The 19331-nt window shown below is 42.9% G+C and overlaps 2 protein-coding genes across 2 annotated transcripts in view; one reads left to right on the forward strand and one right to left on the reverse strand.

Annotated features, from left to right (window-relative positions):
* The first annotated feature begins 483 nt into the window (after positions 1-483).
* On the forward strand, positions 484-14363 carry eri1 (exoribonuclease 1). Its single transcript, XM_080491620.1, has 8 exons — positions 484-676; positions 773-866; positions 3069-3250; positions 3354-3570; positions 3814-3897; positions 12857-12966; positions 13050-13164; positions 13303-14363. The coding sequence occupies exons 2-8, from the start codon at positions 792-794 to the stop codon at positions 13543-13545; spliced, it is 1026 nt and encodes a 341-aa protein (XP_080347746.1). The 5' UTR covers positions 484-676; positions 773-791; the 3' UTR covers positions 13546-14363.
* Positions 14364-16368: 2005 nt separating this feature from the next.
* Positions 16369-19331, reverse strand: part of lamb1b (laminin, beta 1b) — a 55691-nt gene continuing 52728 nt past the window's right edge. The window contains exon 33 of the mRNA XM_080492428.1: positions 16369-17381. Coding sequence (XP_080348554.1) covers positions 17245-17381 — 137 coding nt within the window. The 3' untranslated portion in view covers positions 16369-17244. The remainder of the gene's footprint in view (positions 17382-19331) is intronic.

Here is a 19331-nt window from a genome sequence, read left to right on the forward strand (position 1 = left end):
TAGTGTCTGTAACCACTGAGCAGTTTAACCTTCGGTCACTTTCACTCCTAGATTCTGTTAGAGGCTGATTCTGTTTACCATTTCTATATCTAGTTAAGTTAAGGTTAGTTAAGACTTTGTATTATACTTTGTACCTTTTTCTGTAACTGATCTTTGTTATCCTCTGTGTGCTGCTCCTCTCCTACTGAGCTGCTGGAACTCAAATTGTTGAGTTGTGGTCTCACTGGACCACTTGAGTTGTGGTTGAGGGCCACTGAAGGAAAAAAAAATTGAGTGGCTTAAAAAAACAAAAAAAACTTCATGCACTTCATAAAAAGTCGAAAATCAAAGTCGATATTTTTTTATTTAACCTCCGAATAAAGACAAAGGAAGGTCTAACTCAACTTTAATTGACTCAAAATTAATGTTTCATTCTCTGGGTTTTATTCAATATCAATTCCCCTGGTCCAGTTAGTTTCTGGTGCAGTTACCTTCCGGCGCAGCAGGGGGCGCTGCGCGAAGCGCTGCAGTTGTTTTGGCGCACAGCGGAAACCGTCACAACTGTCCAGCTTGAAAAAAAGAGTCAACTTTGATGCCAACGCGGGGGATTTATCGCCGGATTTTAATGCAAAGCGTTATTGTTCAGTCTTTTAGTTGGGTTTTATTTTCAACATCTTAAACTACCAAACTTGTAAAGGTCCGACTTCGCGCCGTCAACCTTCACGAATCCGCGCAGCTTCACGTTAGCAGCTGATGCTAAGAGCTAACGTTGTTTTTCTTACATTACCGACAGATTTGTGTTTCAGCTTTAAATGGATGAACACAAGGAGAACATTCACGGGAAAGACGCCAATGTGAAGATGTCTAAAAGCAGAGAGGACGAGCAGGTCGGTGAAGATTTTCAGACTTTAATTAAAGTGACTCATTCACGAATATTCTCACTGAAAAATACCAAGATGTGCTTTAATTTGTACCAACTTTTCATTTGACAACAAAACTGAGTAAAAACAGGAACAAGGATCAGTGATTGATTCCATCTCTTCAGCAAATAGATGTAATGTAATGCGAGGCCTTCCACTTCGGAATAATAACTAAAATACACAAAGACTAAAGTAAATAAAGTTCACATTCTGCTTGGATTCATCCGGAAGGAACGACACGATCAAATGGATCCTCAGGATGACCGTCCTTCCAGGTCTGCAGACTTAAATACACTGGGAAGAAGCACGAGGCTGTTTCTCTGCTGCTGGAAGAGGATTCATCCTGAAGTCAACCCTGGGGGTTAGTTTGGTCTGGTCTGGTTTGATTTGGGCTGGTCTGGTCTGGTTTGATTTGGTCTGGTCTGGTTTGATTTGGTCTGATCTGGTTTCGTCTGGTCTGGTCTGGTTTGATTTGGTCTGGTCTAGTCTGGTCTGATCTGGTCTGGTTTGATTTGGTCTGGTCTGGTTTGATTTGATTTCGTCTGGTTTGATTTCATCTGGTCTGGTTTGATTTGGTCTGGTCTGGTTTGATTTGGTCTGATCTGGTTTGATTTGGTCTGGTCTGGTCTGGTTTGATTTGGTCTGGTCTGGTTTGATTTGGTCTGATCTGGTTTGATTTGGTCTGGTCTGGTCTGGTTTGATTTGGTCTGGTCTGGTTTGATTTGATTTCGTCTGGTTTGATTTGGTCTGGTCTGGTTTGATTTGGTCTGGTCTGGTCTGGTTTGATTTCGTCTGGTCTGGTTTGATTTGGGCTGGTCTGGTTTGATCTGGTCTGGTCTGGTCTGGTTTGATTTGATTTCGTCTGGTCTGGTTTGATTTGGTCTGGTCTGGTTTGATTTGGTCTGATCTGGTTTCGTCTGGTCTGGTTTCGTCTGGTTTGATTTGGTCTGGTCTGGTTTGATTTGGTTTGATTTGGTCTGGTCTGATTTGATTTGGTCTGGTCTGGTTTGGTTTGATTTGGTCTGGTCTGGTTTGATTTCGTGTGGTCTGGTTTCGTTTCTTCTCGTCTGGTTTCGTTCTGGTTTGCTTCGGTCTGGATTGCTTTGCTTTGCTTCGCTCTGGTCTGGTCTGGTTTGGTTTGTTTTTTTCTGGTCTGGTCTGGTTTCGTTTGGTCTGGTCTGGTCTGGTTTTGTTTTGTTTGTTCTGGTCTGGATTGCTTTGCTTCGCTCTGGTCTAGTCTGGTCTGGTTTGGTTTGTTTTTTTCTGGTCTGGTTTGGTTTGTTCTGGTCTGCTTCGCTCTGGTCTGGTCTGGTTTGGTTTGAGACAATAATCCACAAAAGATTTGATCTAATCATAACCTCCCAGCCCTGATCCAGCTCATTGGTGTCAAACAGAAGACCTGCAAGAGGCTCCAGTGCCAGACTTCATTATTTATTTATTTACACATTTCTTGAGAGTAGTGGACACAACACAACACTGAGGCCTGAGGTGAGATATCAGTGATGCTGCCACGAAGGCTTGCTGGATTAGAGCAGAGTACTTTGTTGATCCCAGAGGGAAATTCTAGTAACACAGCTTCACACACAATAAATAGCATAGAAGTTAAAATATTAATCGACTACCTGGTTGCTATCAAACCAGCTTCAAAGCCGTGCTGTCAGGGTCAGCTTGTGAAAACATGCAGAATGCAACAGCTATAGGAGATGAGTTATGAGCATTTCACTGTATTTTGCTCCAGATTAGGTTTCATAATGGCTTCATGTTGAGATCAGAGTCATTTTTAAAAATAGAGACTCTTTCATCACGTATGCTCAGTACCATAATAACCTTTAAATTTAAACTTTGTTGTGGCGCAGCTCTCCCAGTCTGGCCCACTCAGGATGACATCGGGCTGTTTGTGGCCCCTGAACCAAAATGTGTTTGACACCAATAGATTATATAAGTGGTTTCTTTTTTGTCAGGAGCAACAAAACATCACCTTCACTTTTCTTTAGCTAGAAACAGGAAAAGTGGACCTTTTTATTGGGAAGGTGACAGGAGTTACAGACGTCCTTCAGCCCTGTCAGCTCAGGCTGCATCATGAAGGACATCCAACGTAAAGCCTAATGGTCACCTTGATGCAGAATCTGCTTACAGGTCCAATTTGTGAACAATCTGGTTTGTCCTCAGGCGAAGCCGTGCAGCAGGTTATGTCCCGACGCAGAATCGGCTCCCCAGGACTCCACGTCTCCGTCTGGTGGGGACTTCAGTCACCCGGTGTACAAAGAAATCGCTCTGGCCAACGGACACATCAACCGCATGACCAAGGACGAGCTGCGGGTCAAGTTAGCTGAGCTGAAGCTCGACACGCGGTGAGCGTCACACCGGCTGTGTTGGGTTGTACAGTGAACGGTTCTCCAGAAGGTTCTTCAAGTGGAGGTGTGTGTGTGTGTGTGTGTGCGTGTGTGTGCGCAGAGGAGTGAAGGACGTGATGAAGAAGAGGCTGAAGAGTCACTATAAGAAGCAGAAGCTGATGCAGACGGCAGCAGAGGGAGGACAGACTGACACGTACTATGACTACATCTGCGTGGTGGACTTTGAGGCCACGTGCGAGGAGGACAACCCGTCAGACTTCCTCCACGAAATCATCGAGTTCCCCATGGTGCTCATCAACACACACACCCTGGAGATCGTGAGTTTAGCCTGTGTGTGTGTGTGTGTGTGTGTGTGTGTGTGTGTGTGTGTGTGTGTGTGTGTGTGTGTGTGTGTGTGTGTGTGTGTGTGTGTGTGTGTGTGTGTGTGTGTGTGTGTGTGTGTGTGTGTGTGTGTGTGTGTGTGTGTGTGTGTGTGTGTGTGTGTGTGTGTGTGTGTGTGTGTGTGTGTGTGTGTGTGTGTGTGTGTGTCATTCTCAGTTCCGTGTGTGTTCTCTGTGCAGGTGGACTCGTTTCAGGAGTACGTGAAACCAGAAGTGAACCCGCAGCTTTCAGACTTCTGTGTCAAGTTAACAGGAATCACTCAGGTCAGCTTCCTTCTTTCTTCTGTCACTTCCATGGAAGATAGAATCCAATCATTATGGAATAGAATCATTCCAGGTGTTGAACTGTGGGGGGGGGGGGGGGGGGGGGTGATGGATCTTTCAAGTTAAAAGCTCATATTCTACTAAATCCACTTCCTGAAGGTTCTCCAGCAGTACTACTCGTCCCCATACCTGGACTGACGTCCCAGAAGTGAAGACAGTCTGTCCTCTCTGTCCCTGGCTTGTTCCAGGTTTTAAAAAGTGTGTTGCTCCAATCAGCCAATCAGAAATCAAACCCTATATAGTGTCATCGGGGGTTTAGCCAATCCCAATCAAGGTAGGCCCTCCCTTTGTCTCCTCCCACAATTAGGCAGCTCTGCTCTGGCACATGGCACCACGAGAGGAAGTACCTCCCCCTCTTCCCAAGATGGGCATGTGTGGGCGGAGCCAGTCCAGCTCACACAGACACAGCAGATTCTGAATGTAGCTCCTATGATCCAATATTCAAATGAAGAAAATCAAGGAGGAGCTAGAAACTTAGAATACTGAAGGTTTCTGGACCGACCAGACCAGGAGGAGGAGGAGGAGGAGGAGGAGGAGGAGAACAGGAGGAGGAGGAGGAGAACAGGAGGAGGAGGTGAACAGGAGGAGGAGAATAGGAGAACTTTATTTTATATTTCAGAATATATTAATAGATATTAGTTAAAATGCGAACTTCTTATAGCATATTGTCCTCTGCTGAGTGTGTTTATGTGGTTTCATTACAAAAACAAACACCCACTAGTGGCCCAACATGCTAACTACATTGCTTTAGTGTTTCTGCCATTGCCGTGGAAACGGTCATGTTTTCAGTATGTTGCTGTGTAAATGCGAAACTTTTTTGAAACAAAAATAAAAGTTTTTTACTTGAAAGTGGAAACAAGACCTCAGAGGTTCGTTTCCAAAATGGAGCAGATAAAAGTGTATCTGAGCTGGAGGCTGTTTAAAAACCTAAAGGCAGAATGTTTGAATTTCACATTGTTCTTTGTGAATTTCAGCTTTTCCAACTTAGTGAAGAGATTTCAAATTAAATGTAGATGTTACATAATGTACTCAAACCTTGTTGTTTTACTGATTCTGGCTCTGGAGGCAGAATGTTTGTTACATCAGGACTAAAATCATTTCTCGGTCGGCGGAAACCTTTTTTACAGCAACGGTCACTAATCAGCGAGTGTCCAGTAATCACCAGCAGCCAAAACAAATCAACTCTCTGTGTGTGAACTTTGAGTTCAGCGCCTGAACATCCAGCATAAAAAGCTTCATCACGGGTCGCTATGGCAACAGACCCAAACCCCAGTTATTTCACAGTAAAAGTCCGGCGCTGCAGCAGAGGAGAGACGACTGGGAGAAAACTGCTGCCAGAGGCAACACTGAACTTTGATTGATCTAATCGATTGACTTAACATTTAACTTAAGATGGCAGCAGACAGGTAGAAATAATAAATAGTGTAAAATCTGAATTTCATTGAGGTACAATCCAACAGTAGGACGGCAACTTGGAAGCAAAACATCTTTCAGAATGGAAAGGCTTAGATGCTCTGACTGTACATCATTTTGAGTTTAACTTCATCATTTAAATTAATGTAGGCATTTTTAAATCAATATTTTTATTGATTATTAACGGAAATATAAACAAATATTTTGTACAAAGTGCTGGTTCTCTCAGAAATTGTTGGTTTACAATGAATTAGCAGTGGTAATGTGAGTCTTTACAGTCACGACAAGTAAAAGTATTCGCGCAATTGTTTGTAAGATGAATTAATGTAAAACAAACATCCCAGCCACCCCGTCACTGCCAGAACGATGCATTCACACCAGGACCTAAATTTAGTTATCACATGCAGCTAGGCTGCAATAATGATTGAGAGAGCTGGAAAGAATAACAAGAAGGAACCCCACATATCTTCAAAAGCAGCAGGAGTTTGTTTTAGTGAGCATCTTATCTTTTCTACTTTTAAACATGACATGACATCCTGCAGCCACTGTGTGTTTGAGGGTGGGGAGGCATCCTTCCACCTCAGTGGAATGGCACAGCATGCCACAAGTACGGCAAAGGCTAAGACCTGTATTTTAGTAGTACTGAGACATACTTGATCTTCGAGAACCCCAAAGAGGGCTACAATTGGGTTTGGTTCAAATCTGAGATTCAGCATTCGAGATCGTGTGTTGAAGTTTCCCAAGCAGGGGTCGATCTTAACGCCAGTCCGAAACTAGTACATATTTCTAGGGACTACTACACATTGCCAGTCCATGGCACTAGTGCAGAGGTTCCTGATCCATGATCCTGGTCTGCTTCATGGTGCTGAAATGATCCCCAGTGTTTCCCTGCTGCTGCTCTGCTCGCTGGCTGCAAACTGTGGACTGGATTTCCTGAAGGGAGGCGGGTCTCAATGAGACCAGGAGGAATGAGGCAGGAAATCCAGTCCACAGTTTGCAGCCAGCGAGCAGGCTAGGGAAGTAGCACTGTGCTATCCAACTTTTCATGGCAACATGTTGCTGTTTGGACGCATTTCACACTCAGAACACCACAAAGCAACACAGCAACGTGGATGTTGGCAAAGCAACGCAGCAACGTGGATGTTGGCAAAGCAACACAGCAACGTGGATGTTAGCAAAGCAACATAGCAACGTGGATGTCAGCAAAGCAACGCAGCAACGTGGATGTTGGCAAAGCAACGTAGCAACGTGGATGTTAGCAAAGCAACACAGCAACGTGGATGTTGGCAAAGCAACACAGCAACGTGGATGTTAGCAGAGCAACACAGCAACGTGGATGTTAGCAAAGCAACACAGCAACGTGGATGTTAGCAGAGCAACACAGCAACGTGGATGTTAGCAAAGCATCGCAGCAACGTGGATGTTAGCAAAGCAACGCAGCAACGTGGATGTTAGCAAAGCATCGCAGCAACGTGGATGTTAGCAAAGCAACGCAGCAACGTGGATGTTAGCAAAGCATCGCAGCAACGTGCAATCTTTGCAAAGCAACACAGCAAAAAGAATTTGGAGGCTAAAAAACAAAAACCTTCATGAGCTTCAGAAAAAGTCTATAAGCAAAGTCAAGATTTTTTTTTCGCAGAGACGTCTGTCAGTCCCTCATCATCTGTCCGTCCCTCATCGTCTGTCCGTCCCTCATCGTCTGTCCGTCCCTCATCATCTGTCCGTCCCTCATCGTCTGTCCGTCCCTCATCGTCTGTCCGTCCCTCATCGTTTGCTCTTAGATGTAAAATCACATTAAATCACTTAATTGTGACTATATAGTGTTGCTTACTGCTTATGTATGTGATTTTACACTGGATTTGCTTGATTAATAAGAACATTTAAATCAGCACCCTGGGATCCATGTCTTTGTCCTTGGTACTCCAGGAACGTCTGCGACAGGACAAGGCTGCAGGCTGCTCTGTCTCTTCTAGTCCTGATACTGATGACTGTTTATGGCGACACTCTGTCCTGAAGCATCTTTTCACCACTTCCTTAAACAGCATGCGAGGCAGGAAGCAGTCACACCGCTGGCATGAAGAGGGACGCACTTTGTACAAAAAACTTTTTTTCCCACTGAAAAACAAAATCTCGACTTTTTCTGAAGTGCATGAAGGTTTTTGTTTTTTAGCCTCAGAATATTTTTTTTTTTTCAATGGGCCTAAAAGTCTTCTGTAGTAGCAGGCGATTCACACCTCGTGAAGCTGCGTCCTACTCCACGCTAAACTCCCTGAAAATAGTCCCAATGGTTGGAGCTGCGTTAGAGCTGGAAACATTGTGTTGCTGCTGCCTTGCTCAAGAGTTTCCCCAGAAATTAATAAAGTCATTCTGAGGTTCTAAAGATAGAACTAGTTTATTATGAGATGATGACGTCACGCAGACCCCCACATTGTCCACATGGAACAAAAATACTATGTACTGCTTCCTTTTCTGACCTGATACTAACCTCAAGTTGTGTTTAGAGAGAATACATGTATACATTAGTACATTTCATACTTTACTGTAGAGAGGAGTTTATTACAGCCTCATATAAAATCAATAATAATAATAATAAAGCAAACAGAACTCTGGTATCAGAATAGTATCAGCAGATATACAAATTCAGGTATCAGGATCAGATCAGAAGTGAAAAAAGGTGGATGGGTGCTTCCCTACTGCAGTGTAGATGAGCAAGTTCCTGAAGCTGTCCCTCCATCAGAATCCTGAAATAAGAACATTTCAATGTTCAGGAATTGTGCTTAAGTACGTGTTTTCAAAATATTTTAGTGACAAACTGGATCCACATTTAGTCAGTTTGTGTTCTACAGTACTGCACTCTGTCATGCATCAGTTTGTGTTTTTTTATTGGTGTACTCTACTCACTGAATACTATCAGTTAATGTATGATACTGCAATTTATTTCTTGTCTAAAACTAGTCATTAATTCTCTCGTAGGCACAAGAATTTAATTCTTCCCTTTAAATCATTAATGCAGTACTTGTATATAATACAGACAGTGTTTTCAACTCTTCTAAGGTAATTGAAATGACTGTATTAATGTGTAAATAAATTAAATATGTAAATGAACTGTGATAGGCTAAATGTTTCAGTACTATGTCAGAGTCTGCATGGATACTCTCATGACAAGAAGTTAAACTGTAAAAATAATTTGTAAAATCCTATTATGTTTGTCTAGTCACTTTAAATTAGAGTCAAATAACCTCAAGTTTATTAAAAAAAACTATTTCAGAAACATATTACAAAGTATTTATTGGTCGAATTCATACTTTACCCAAGCTTAAACTCCGGGCAAGTAAAAAGTTGTCAAAATCCTTAATGTGAAGCCCTGGAAACATTGAATAATGAAGAGATTGTAGTGAACAGGCATTCCAGGCAGGGGGTGACCACATTTTGAGTTTAGTTTTTCTAGTTTGTTGCCGTGTACCATAAGAGAAGAAAATTCTTAAGATGATGTACCTGCAACACAATGGAGCATTAACAAAATAGCTATTGTTATTTCTCTGATCATGATTTTAATATAACATGAAAGTGTTTTTGTTTAACAAAATATATTTCACTGGGTGCAACCCATGGCTCACTAGTCCGCTCGACGAGTGGGGAAAAAATTCAGATCTATCCCTATCTGGCCAAGTGAGGGCAGGATCAAAACATCAGGTTACATCTGGCACACAGTGGACTGATTTCAGGGTTAGAAGACAGTTTGGCCTTAGAGATGTGTGCCCTGTGTACTATTTACTAGAAAATTCCGGAGACAATTTCTTGTGCCAGCCTCCCGCCGCCGACCGATGTTACAGCACACATTAGCATGTTCATACAGCACAAGTTGGCATGTTAGCTTGCCAACATAATACACATTAGCCACATTCAGCAAGGGTTGGTCCTGGAACCCTAACCCGAGGGTGGGGGTCAAAAGTCGGCGTGACCCAGCTAATTAGCTAGTGATCTGTAACCCTAGCCCCCCCTTTAGGTCACGTCCCAAATATCAGCTCAATTGAACAAACTTTGTTAGCATGCCAACTCACATGCTAACCCTGCTATCTCCCTGAAAATTACACAGGTGACTCCCCAGGTGTCCCTGACCTAGAATCTTGGCTTATCTCACATGCTAATTTTCAAAGCAAACTAACCTAGCAGTAGCATTAAATGACATTGAAAAGCATGGCACCTATCCTGAATGGATGGGTGGATGGTTGGGTGGTTGGGTGGTTGGTTGGTTGGTTGGTTGGTTGGTTGGGCGCTCACGCTCACACCTCCCCCTCTGAACAGGGAGCCTGCAATAAAAAGTCTCCAGAATTTATGGTGGAGTCTTTGGGAGAAAGTCTGTTACTTGCTGCACATTAAGACTTTTTAAGAGAGAACCGTTGATTTAACAGAGACAAGTGGCCCCTCATTAAAAGCACAAGACCTATAGCTGCGTTTTCATGTATAATTTGTTGACATTAAGGAGGAAATGTGGCCATGAAGACGAGTTAAAGTCTTTTTTCTTTTTTTTGTGAAGTCTGCAGCCGGTCACACTCTAAATGAATTATTCGTCACTCTGGCTCACCACACACAGCCATTTTTGCAGTTTAACATGGGTTGAGAACTTTATCCAACTTAAAGGCTCACAGAATAAATTGGTGTTAGATATGAAAAAGATGTTTTCACATCTGAATAGAAGACATACGCAGCAACGTTTTGCAATCAAATGAAAAAGGTTTTTTGTTGGCTTTTTCCTCCCATCTGCTTTGAATGGGAATTTTTTGCTGTTTCTTTATGCGTTCTTTGGAAACCGTTAGCCGTGGCGCTCATAAAAGTCATAGCACACTATTCCCGATTTTTCCGCATGTTTTGATGTGCTTTTTGATGTACCTGCTCCAAACGGTGCAGGACTAGCCGAAAGAACTGCCAGAACAATTGTGGAAAATTCGTTGAATTCCAAAGTAACAGTAATCTTTGCGCCTTGCCTCGTTGAGGCAGGCACAAGAATGAAAAGATGACGGGCACACAGAGAAGATGAGTGGACCAGTCCAAGTGCGCCAGCCCAGCCATCTTCTGTTATACTGACACCCAGGTCCTCCTCCTAGGCCTTTTTGAATTTGTCCACAGAGGGGCTTATAAGTTCAGACATAATATTTTATGGTTTTGAAATCAGGCCTTTGGCTGGCTTTAGTGAAAGGATTTTATCAATTATAGCTTGGGACGAAGTTGAACATTCAGACAGTTGTAATGACAGAAAATGTCGAATCTGGAGATAGAGGAAAAAATCTGATTTCGAGAGCTTGAATTTCTCTGTCGGTTCTGAAAAAGATAGTATGAAACATTTGCTCAAAGATGGCACCAAACGAGTGACACCTTCCCGATGCCATCTCTGAAAGCCTGTATCCATTGAAGACGGTTTAAAAGGTGGATTTAGAATGAGGCTCCAGGTGGAAAAGCTGACCAGGCCAAACTGTTTCCTAAATTGACCCCAGGTTTTCAGAGAATGTTTAATCATAGGATTGTCGAATGAGTTAACAGAAGGTAAAGGTTGTGAGAAGGGAGCTCCAACCCAACCCAGTCAGGGCGCTCGGGCTGTTCGTAGTAGAAGGACTACTGAACCAGACCCCTCACATTAGCCGCCCAGTAATAATAACGGAAGTTTGGCAAAGTAAGACCCCCATTAAGTTTGGACTTTAAGATGGGTTTTGTTTAAACGTGGCTACTTGCCTCGACATAAGGAGGAGGATATGATCAAGTCCAGCTTTTTGAAAGAAAGCACAAGGAATAAAAATTGGAAATGTTTGAAAGAGATTTAAAAAAAATAAGGAGAATGACCGTTTTAACAGAATTGACCCGGCCCACTAAGGACATTGATAAGGGTGACCATAATGATATCAGTTGCTTTGTCTGGTTCAAAAGGTCAACCAGGTTTTCTTTTAACAGATCTTTGTATTTTTTCGTAATTATAACTCCAAGATACTCCTTCTTACTGTATTCATTCTTAAAGTTTAGGTTAGAAAGATGCAAAGCCCTTGCCTTATCATTGATAGCTCACGCTTGCTGATATTCAATTTATAGCCAGAATGATTACCAAAGTGACTTAGCAGTGTTAAAGCAGTAGGAAGTGACTGAGTTGGGGCAGAAATGTAGAGCGGAAGGTCATCCGCATAAAGGGAAACCCTGTGCTCCTCCCCTCCTCTCCGAATACCAGACAAACCCTTCCAAGTGCGAAGAGCAATAGCAAGAGGTTCTATAGCTAAATTGAAGAGCAAAGGGCTTAGGGGACACCCTTGACGAGTACCACGATGTAAACTGAAAGGTTATGATCGTGGGGAGTGGGCCCATATGGAAGTTTGCATCATCCATATTAACCAGGAACACCAGGATGTTGTACAATTTGCCTGAGACATTTCCATACCAACCAGAGTTTCCAGATGCTACATCATGTGGTTCCAATGGAACATCATGATCAATCAATATTGAAACTCCTCAAGGTTTGTTCTGGAATGAAGAGTGACACTGTCCAGACCAAAGCAACAAGCCACTTGAGTCCCACTCACATACATGGGTTTCCTGTCAAAAGGCAATTTTGTCCTTGAGATGGTTTAGGTGCGAAAAGACTCTCCTTCGTTTAACAGGATGATTTAAAAATGTCGGCTTTTAGATAAAAAAATAAGTATTATTCAGTAGCTACTTCAAGTAGTAATTTAAACCATTAGTAAAATGTTGTTTGAACTTGTCCTCTGCTAATAGTGTGTTTAAACATTATTAAAGTGGAGTCATTTAAAATATGACCATGTTTACATCAACACTCAATAAATTGATAAAATACCACACACAGGCACAGGCACCTCTTTATTTATATAACACCCCCAAATAAAATGTAAGTCGGGTGATTCTCTAACCGCTCTACACACTGTTGCTTTCCCAATATTATAAAGAAAACTACCGTTTCACAAAAAAACACAATGCTGTGCTTACAATGTGCTCTGATGGAGGTACCATTCGATTTGTGAAGAAATTAATACAGTAAAAAAACAAACTTCTAATCTGAAGACTGGTGAAACAAGTTATCTCAAATTATTTCTGCCTCGATGTCGATTGTGTTTGAAATTAATGAACGATCTATTTCTAGTAGCTGCTTCAGGTGGGAGGAGTCAGTAGAAACTCAGGGTTTCTTCTACAAAACCTGCCGGCAAACAGGTTCTGTTCACAGTCTGTTACCATGGTGACAGCCAGTAGGTTCTGTTCAGTCTGTTACCATGGTGACAGCCAGTAGGTTCTGTTCAGTCTGTTACCATGGTGACAGCCAGTAGGTTCTGTTCAGTCTGTTACCATGGTGACAGGCCCTGAGCTTTACGCAGCTCTTTCTGCAACAGAAAACTCAGAGTTTCCCTCATTTCAGGGTTAACATGCTCTGAGTTTTCACAAATCCCTCTTTCTGGAATCCCCCTGGAGTGTGACGCTGTTTGTTGTTGAATTGTAGAAAATGGTGGAGGAGGCGGAGCCATTCCCGGCCGTCCTGCAGAGAGTGGTGGCCTGGCTCCAGGAGCGAGAGCTGGGAACCAAATACAAATACGCCATTCTGACCGACGGGTGCGTTTGTCCTCACGCTGCTGCAGAGTCTCGCTGCTTCCTTTTCCCCACTTGACCTAAAAGCATGTCCACATGTTGCGCAGGGCCTGGGACATGAGCAAGTTCCTCAACATCCAGTGTCGGATCAGCCGCATCAGGTACCCCCAGTTCGCCAAGAAGTGGATCAACATCAGGAAATCCTACGGGAACTTCTACAAGGTACAATGAAATATTATGTCTTCTTTGATATCCAACAAGGAGACGCTTCACACGAGCAGGCTTCCATGAATGTTTTAATCCATGTCTGGGTTTTTAGTGACTGGAGCTGTGGGGGTTTTCCTCCCGTTCGTCCTGCAGGTTCCCCGTACGCAGACGAAGCTCAGCACCATGCTGGAGAAGCTGGGCCTGAAGTACGAAGGCCGTCCTCACTCCGGCCTGGACGACTCGCGCAACATCGCCCGGATCGCCCTGCGCATGCTGCAGGACGGCTGCCAGCTGCGTGTCAACGAGCGCATGCACGCCGGCCAGCTGCTGTCGGTGCCGAGCTCCGCCCCCATGGAGGGAGCCCCCGCCCCCCACAACCCGGGAAGCAGGAACTAGAGGCGGACTGGAGCAGAGCACACCTGCTCAGTGGAGTCTGGAGCTCTGCACTCTGGTTCCAGATGGTTCAGACCAGATCATTGGAGCGAGCGGTGGAGCATTTCCCTGTTGCCTTATGAAGCTGCCGATTCTACCGTCTTTAAATACTGTTGACTGATCAATGTTCTGGTCTGCAGCTTCTGTCCAAACACAAGACGCTGCTGTCTCACAGCCCCAACTTCTCCTGGTTCTGCTGGAGCTTCAGACTGAAGTTAGACTCCGTCTGTTTCAGCTCCGCCTGTGTCGTAGTTTAGTGCCATCTTTTGTAAGGTGTGGTGGAGAATGCTCTATTTTAGCAGGAACACAGATTATCATTCAGGCTAATTCTAGCAAATAAAATGTTCTCTCTATTTGTCTGTTGTCTTTGTTTACATGTGGTTCTCCTGCACTGAATCTTTGACTGATCAGTAAAAATGGAAGTTTGTTTCAAGTAGATCAGGTGGAAGATACAAGTTTTTGATCAATATCCGACTTGAAAAAGGACTTTATATATATTTCATTATTACTCCTAACGAATACAGTTCTAACACTTAGAAACCTGTTTTATATCTGACAGTAAAATTAAAGTTCTCATCCTGAAATGTGTTGACCTGTCAGAAAACATAATGCAAGATTTTTAACTTTTTACTTTGAAAATATGTTGCTATCAAACCGCTGTCAGGCGGAGTTTGTAAAAACATCCAGAATGCAACAGCAAGAGAAGTTTACTGAATATTCCACTGCATCAGAATGTTTCATTAAAATTGGCTTCATGTTGAGACTGGAGTCACTTTCTGTACTAATTGTTTGGTTTTGTAAAAATAGACATTTTCATCACGTATACTCTGCAGAGAGTAAACTGAATTTCACCCTTAAACTTTTTCTCTAAGGGAATTTTGGCTTTTATTTCCTTGTCTGAGCCACTTAGGATGAAATTGGTTTGTATGTGGAACCTTGACACGCCTGACGTCCACTGAGCGACAGGTGAGACCTTCCAGTCCTCCAGAGACGTCCTCTCTCTGCGTGAGGAGACTTCAGGTGGAAACAAATCCTCGATCAGCTGGGAAAAGTCACGTGTCTCTTAAACAGAAATACGCAAAAGTATTAGGGCCACTGAAAAAGAAAAATATTTGGAGGCTTAAAATAAAAAACCTCAAGCACTTCAGATAAAAAGTCGAAAATTAAAGTCAAGATTTTTTTAGTCACCGAAGAAAAGAAATCGTCATGCACTTTGAAAAAAGTTGAAAATCAATGGAGAACATTTGTTTTTCAGAGTCCGTCCATCATGTGCCTGCTTCAAAAGGCATCGCAGGCGGTTTAATGAAGTGGTGAAACGATGCATCAGCTCAGAAACACAGTGCAGTATACTCAGTGTTATATACTCAGTATTATATACTGGACTATCAGGACTATAAGACATCGCAGACGTTCCTGGAGTACGAAGGACAAAGGCACGCATCCCGCGTGCTTCTAAAATATGTTCTTACTAATCAAGTAAATCCAGTGTAAAATCACGTCCATAAGCAGTAAGCAACATTATATAGTCACAATTAAGTGATTTAATGTGATTTCACATCTCAGAGGGACGGACAGATGATGAGGGACGTGTGAGGGGTCCAGGTAGATCGATGCCATCGGTAATCCTCTTGTTCAGGCTGTGGTTGTTTCCCCCGACCCGCATTCAGGAACCGGTTCTCCAGCACTTCTACAATACACCACTGAACGTGGTACCAGTGTCTGTCCTTCTTCATGTCCATTGCAAACAGGATGGACAGACGTCTCTCCGTGAAATAAAAATCTTCACTTTGACTTTCAACTTTTTTCTGAAGCGCATGAGGTTTTTGGGTTTTTTGGGCCTCTGAATGTTTTTTCTTCAGTGGCCCGAATACTCTTCCGTAGAGAAAAGGGTTTCCCGGAGGAGTTATTCCTTTTCTCGTGAGGGACGAGACGTTATGATGATGTCACTGCTAACGTTAGCCCAGCAAGCTAACTAGGTTCACACAGCTGAAACACTCACTGCTAAAGAACTGGTTTCCAAAAAGTCAAAACTTTTAAATTTTAGCAGAATAATTTGCCGTTTGTATCAAAAAAATCTCTCCATTAGTTTGTTTGCTCCCTGAAGGGTGTAACCTGACACCAGGTGAAAAGTAAAGTCATGTCAAAAGACTAAACCAAACCCGTCCTCTGGAAGGTCTTGATCTGTGTTTGACTGTTCTACATACCTCCTGCTTTGAAATATTGACCTTTGAACTATTTGTTAGAAGGTTTTGTTTTCATCTAAATGTATTGATTGATTCATTTGTATGTACAGTATGTATTTTACCAACATTTCACAAAAACTACTCACCCATATTGCATGAAATTTTCAGGGATGATTTGTCATCATCCAAAGACCAATCGATTAGACTTTAAGAGGTTAACGGCCAAAAGTTTCAGAAGAAATCCTAAAAAACAGTAAAAAAATACATCCAAATACTGTCCCATACAAAGTGGATGAGAGGCGCCTCATGAAGGAGATCCAAGGAGATCAGCGTCTGTTACCATGGAAACGCTCCCTGCTCACCTGTTTCACAGTGATGTAGCTACCTGACGAGCTAGTTAGCATTGGTATGAGCTAATGGCTATCATGCTAGTGATGCTAACTGGGTTCCACAAACAACTGGTGAAGTTCTGCGCTCTACCGGGTGTAGCTCTAGTACTATACATATTTTAAGGCTTATAATTCTGCAAGCATGGGATGAAGCGTCATACAAAGCTTCTGATAACTCATATCTCATAACACAAAAAATTATAATACTTGAATTTCCCCTAATTGTAAGAATAAGAATAAGGATTTATTTAATTATTTCCCCTAATGGACATCCACGAGGTGAATGACAATCAGCATGCTGTAAAACATCTACAAATAATCTGGGAAATACTTTTTTTATTTTCATTTTGGCTTAATTAACCAATTTAACATTACAGTCTTTTAATCCAAAATGAAACAGAAACTTGTCTTTAAAACCAAATGTTTACCGTCAACAACAACACAAGACAAGTTAATCCAACATGTAATTAATAATAGTTGTTAGTGGCAGCACCATTAAAAGATGAAATCTTAATTAAAACTTTAATAATTAATATGTTAGGTCAGATACAATGAACACAAAGAGAAGGAAAATGTGTGTTTCGCTGATAGTTAGAGTCTGGACAATAAATATTAATTCACTGCAAAGTTTATTTCCCAGAAATGCATTTGGAGGATAAGCAGCAGAATAGGAGGCGATCAGGCACCAGAGGCTTAAAACAACAATGACCAAACACTATAGCAGAGAAGATCTGGCACCAACACACACTCTGCTGCTCATCCCACGAATGCTTGTTCCTTACAAATGTGGCACCATTTGATAAAGGGCTTTTCCAATGGGAGCAGATTGATTGCCAAGAAATATTGTGACTACAAAGAAAGACATTGCTGTACTTTCTGTGTGTACTTTAGTTAGAAATACAGATTATAATGATATACAGCTAAATAGGTTTCTCCAGATTAAGGTTGGGAGGTCATGCTGGCTTTCAGTGGTTTGTCTTTGGAGCTCAACACTTGCATGGAGTTTGGGCTGTGTTCAGGCGTCAGGCAGTGAACACAGTGATCTTGTGTGCGGAGCTTCAGGTGGGAGCACCTTGCTGCAGCAGCGTTCCTCACACACACGTGCTGTACAGCGTCACTTTGTAGCTGATCTCGTCCAGCATGCGACGCGCCGTCCGCTCCAGCTCGGCCAGCTCGGCCGCTCTGGCCTCCAGGATGGCCTGGTTGGCCTCGTACGAGTTCTCCAACTCTGGAAACATCAGAAACGAGAGTTACTACCTCCAGATGTTGATGTACTATCGTATCTTCTGTCTAATCTGATGACACGTGAAATGAAAGCCGGTATATCAGGGTTCCTCAATCCCAGGCCTCCCAGTTCTCGCTCTCCCAGCTTCAGCACACCTCAGTCTGACGATGATGTCATCGTCCAGCTTGTAAAAAAGCCAAGTAAGGAGGCCTTATTGGGTTCAGGTGTGTTACCCCTGGGAGGAACCGAACACATGCAGGACACCGGCCCTCCAGGACCGGGATGGAGAACCCTGCTGTATAGTTAATAACAATATGAAGCCAATATGATCGTGATACGATATTGATATGTACCAATATGATACGATACCGATACGATAGTGATATAATACCAAAATGAAACCTATGAAATATTAATAACATGCCAATACGATATTGATATTATATAGATACTATAAGGATGTGATACCAATTCAATGACAATACAATACCTATACAATTATTATACAATGTCAATTAATTACCGATACAATACTGATACTGATCGACCTTAGTGCCGCATTTGATACTGTCCATCATAATATACTCTTAAGGAGATTAGAAGATGCCGTCAGCATTAAAAACTTAGCCTTAAACTGGTTTAAATCATATTTATCTGACCGGTTTCAATTTGTTCATGTAAATAACAAATCTTCAATACATGAACGGGTCCTGTGTGGAGTACCACAAAGCTCCGTCCTCGGACCCATATTGTTTAATCTCTAGATGTTACCACTCGGAAATATTATTAGGAAACACAACATTAACTTTCATTGTTATGCAGATGATACTCAGCTCTATTTATCAGTTAAAGCCAATCAGGCCGACCAACTTGTTAAACTAGAGTCCTGCCTCAGGGACGTTAAGTCCTGGATGTCTATCAACTTCTTAATGCTCAACACATCCAGGACTGAGGTTCTAATCCTAGGTCCTAAAAAGCTCAGGGATTACTTTTCAGATAGTCTGATTACCTTAGATAATATTACTGTGAGGGACCGAGGCGGTCACCCTGACTCGGGATGTGTTCGGCCTGGTGGTGGTAGCGAGGATGAGGAAAGGATGAGGTGGCAGTCGGCGTTTCAAAAATGAAATCAGGTTTATTTTAAATGTTCTTGTTCCAAAAGTTGACACAAACATTTGTTTCCAGCCTCACAGCAGGCTGGCTGCCACAGACTTACTCTCTCAGCTGCCAGGCCCCACACACTGAAGGTGTGCCTCCTTAAATAAGGCCCGCCCCACCCTTAATTCAGCTAATCAGGACAGGCCGGAATAAAACAAATGTCCAAGGGGTGTTTAAACCACCCGAAATTAACATGACTGAAAAATTATAATAATAAAGTAGCTGAGCCATCAGAAAACCATTATAACATTACACCTACCTACAATACACTATTTTAACCCGTCACCAATTTCCCACTATACATATTTACACATACATCTACAAACAATGCACTCCTACACCCAGTGGACTGGGCCAGCTGCCGTCTGACGGCTGAAATACAGCTCCTCCAGCAGCGCGCGCTCCGCTGAGGGAAAGTCTGACGGGCATTGCAGGAAGTGCGTGCGGTGAGTTCTAGTCTTTATTTTAAAGGGAGAAGGGAATATCACCTTCTCACATTTCCCACCCCTTCTGGAGTCTCGCCAACCGGGTGGCGAGACAAGAAGTCGGCAACAATGTTCTGTTTCCCCGCTCTGTACTGCACCGTGAAACGGTACGGTTGCAGAGCCAAGAACCAGCGGGTGATGCGGGCATTGGAGTCCTTCATGCGCCCTAGCCACTGCAAGGCTCGGTGATCCGTCTCTAGGGTGAAGTCTCTGCCCAGCAAGTAATATTTGAAACTGTCGAGTGCCCACTTGACCGCTAGGCACTCCAGTTCCACTGCCGCATACCTCGTTTCTCTGGGGAATAATTTCC

Source organism: Lipophrys pholis (assembly GCF_963383615.2).
Source record: "Lipophrys pholis genome assembly, chromosome: 22".
Taxonomy (NCBI): domain Eukaryota; kingdom Metazoa; phylum Chordata; class Actinopteri; order Blenniiformes; family Blenniidae; genus Lipophrys; species Lipophrys pholis.

Coding starts and splice junctions, on each gene's coding strand:
- eri1 (XM_080491620.1), top strand. CDS start 792: ATGGATGAACACAAGGAGAACATTCACGGGAAAGACGCCAATGTGAAG. Junction 3,251..3,353: donor GAGCTGAAGCTCGACACGCG/GTGAGCGTCACA, acceptor GTGTGTGCGCAG/AGGAGTGAAGGACGTGATGA. Junction 3,898..12,856: donor AGTTAACAGGAATCACTCAG/GTCAGCTTCCTT, acceptor GTTGAATTGTAG/AAAATGGTGGAGGAGGCGGA.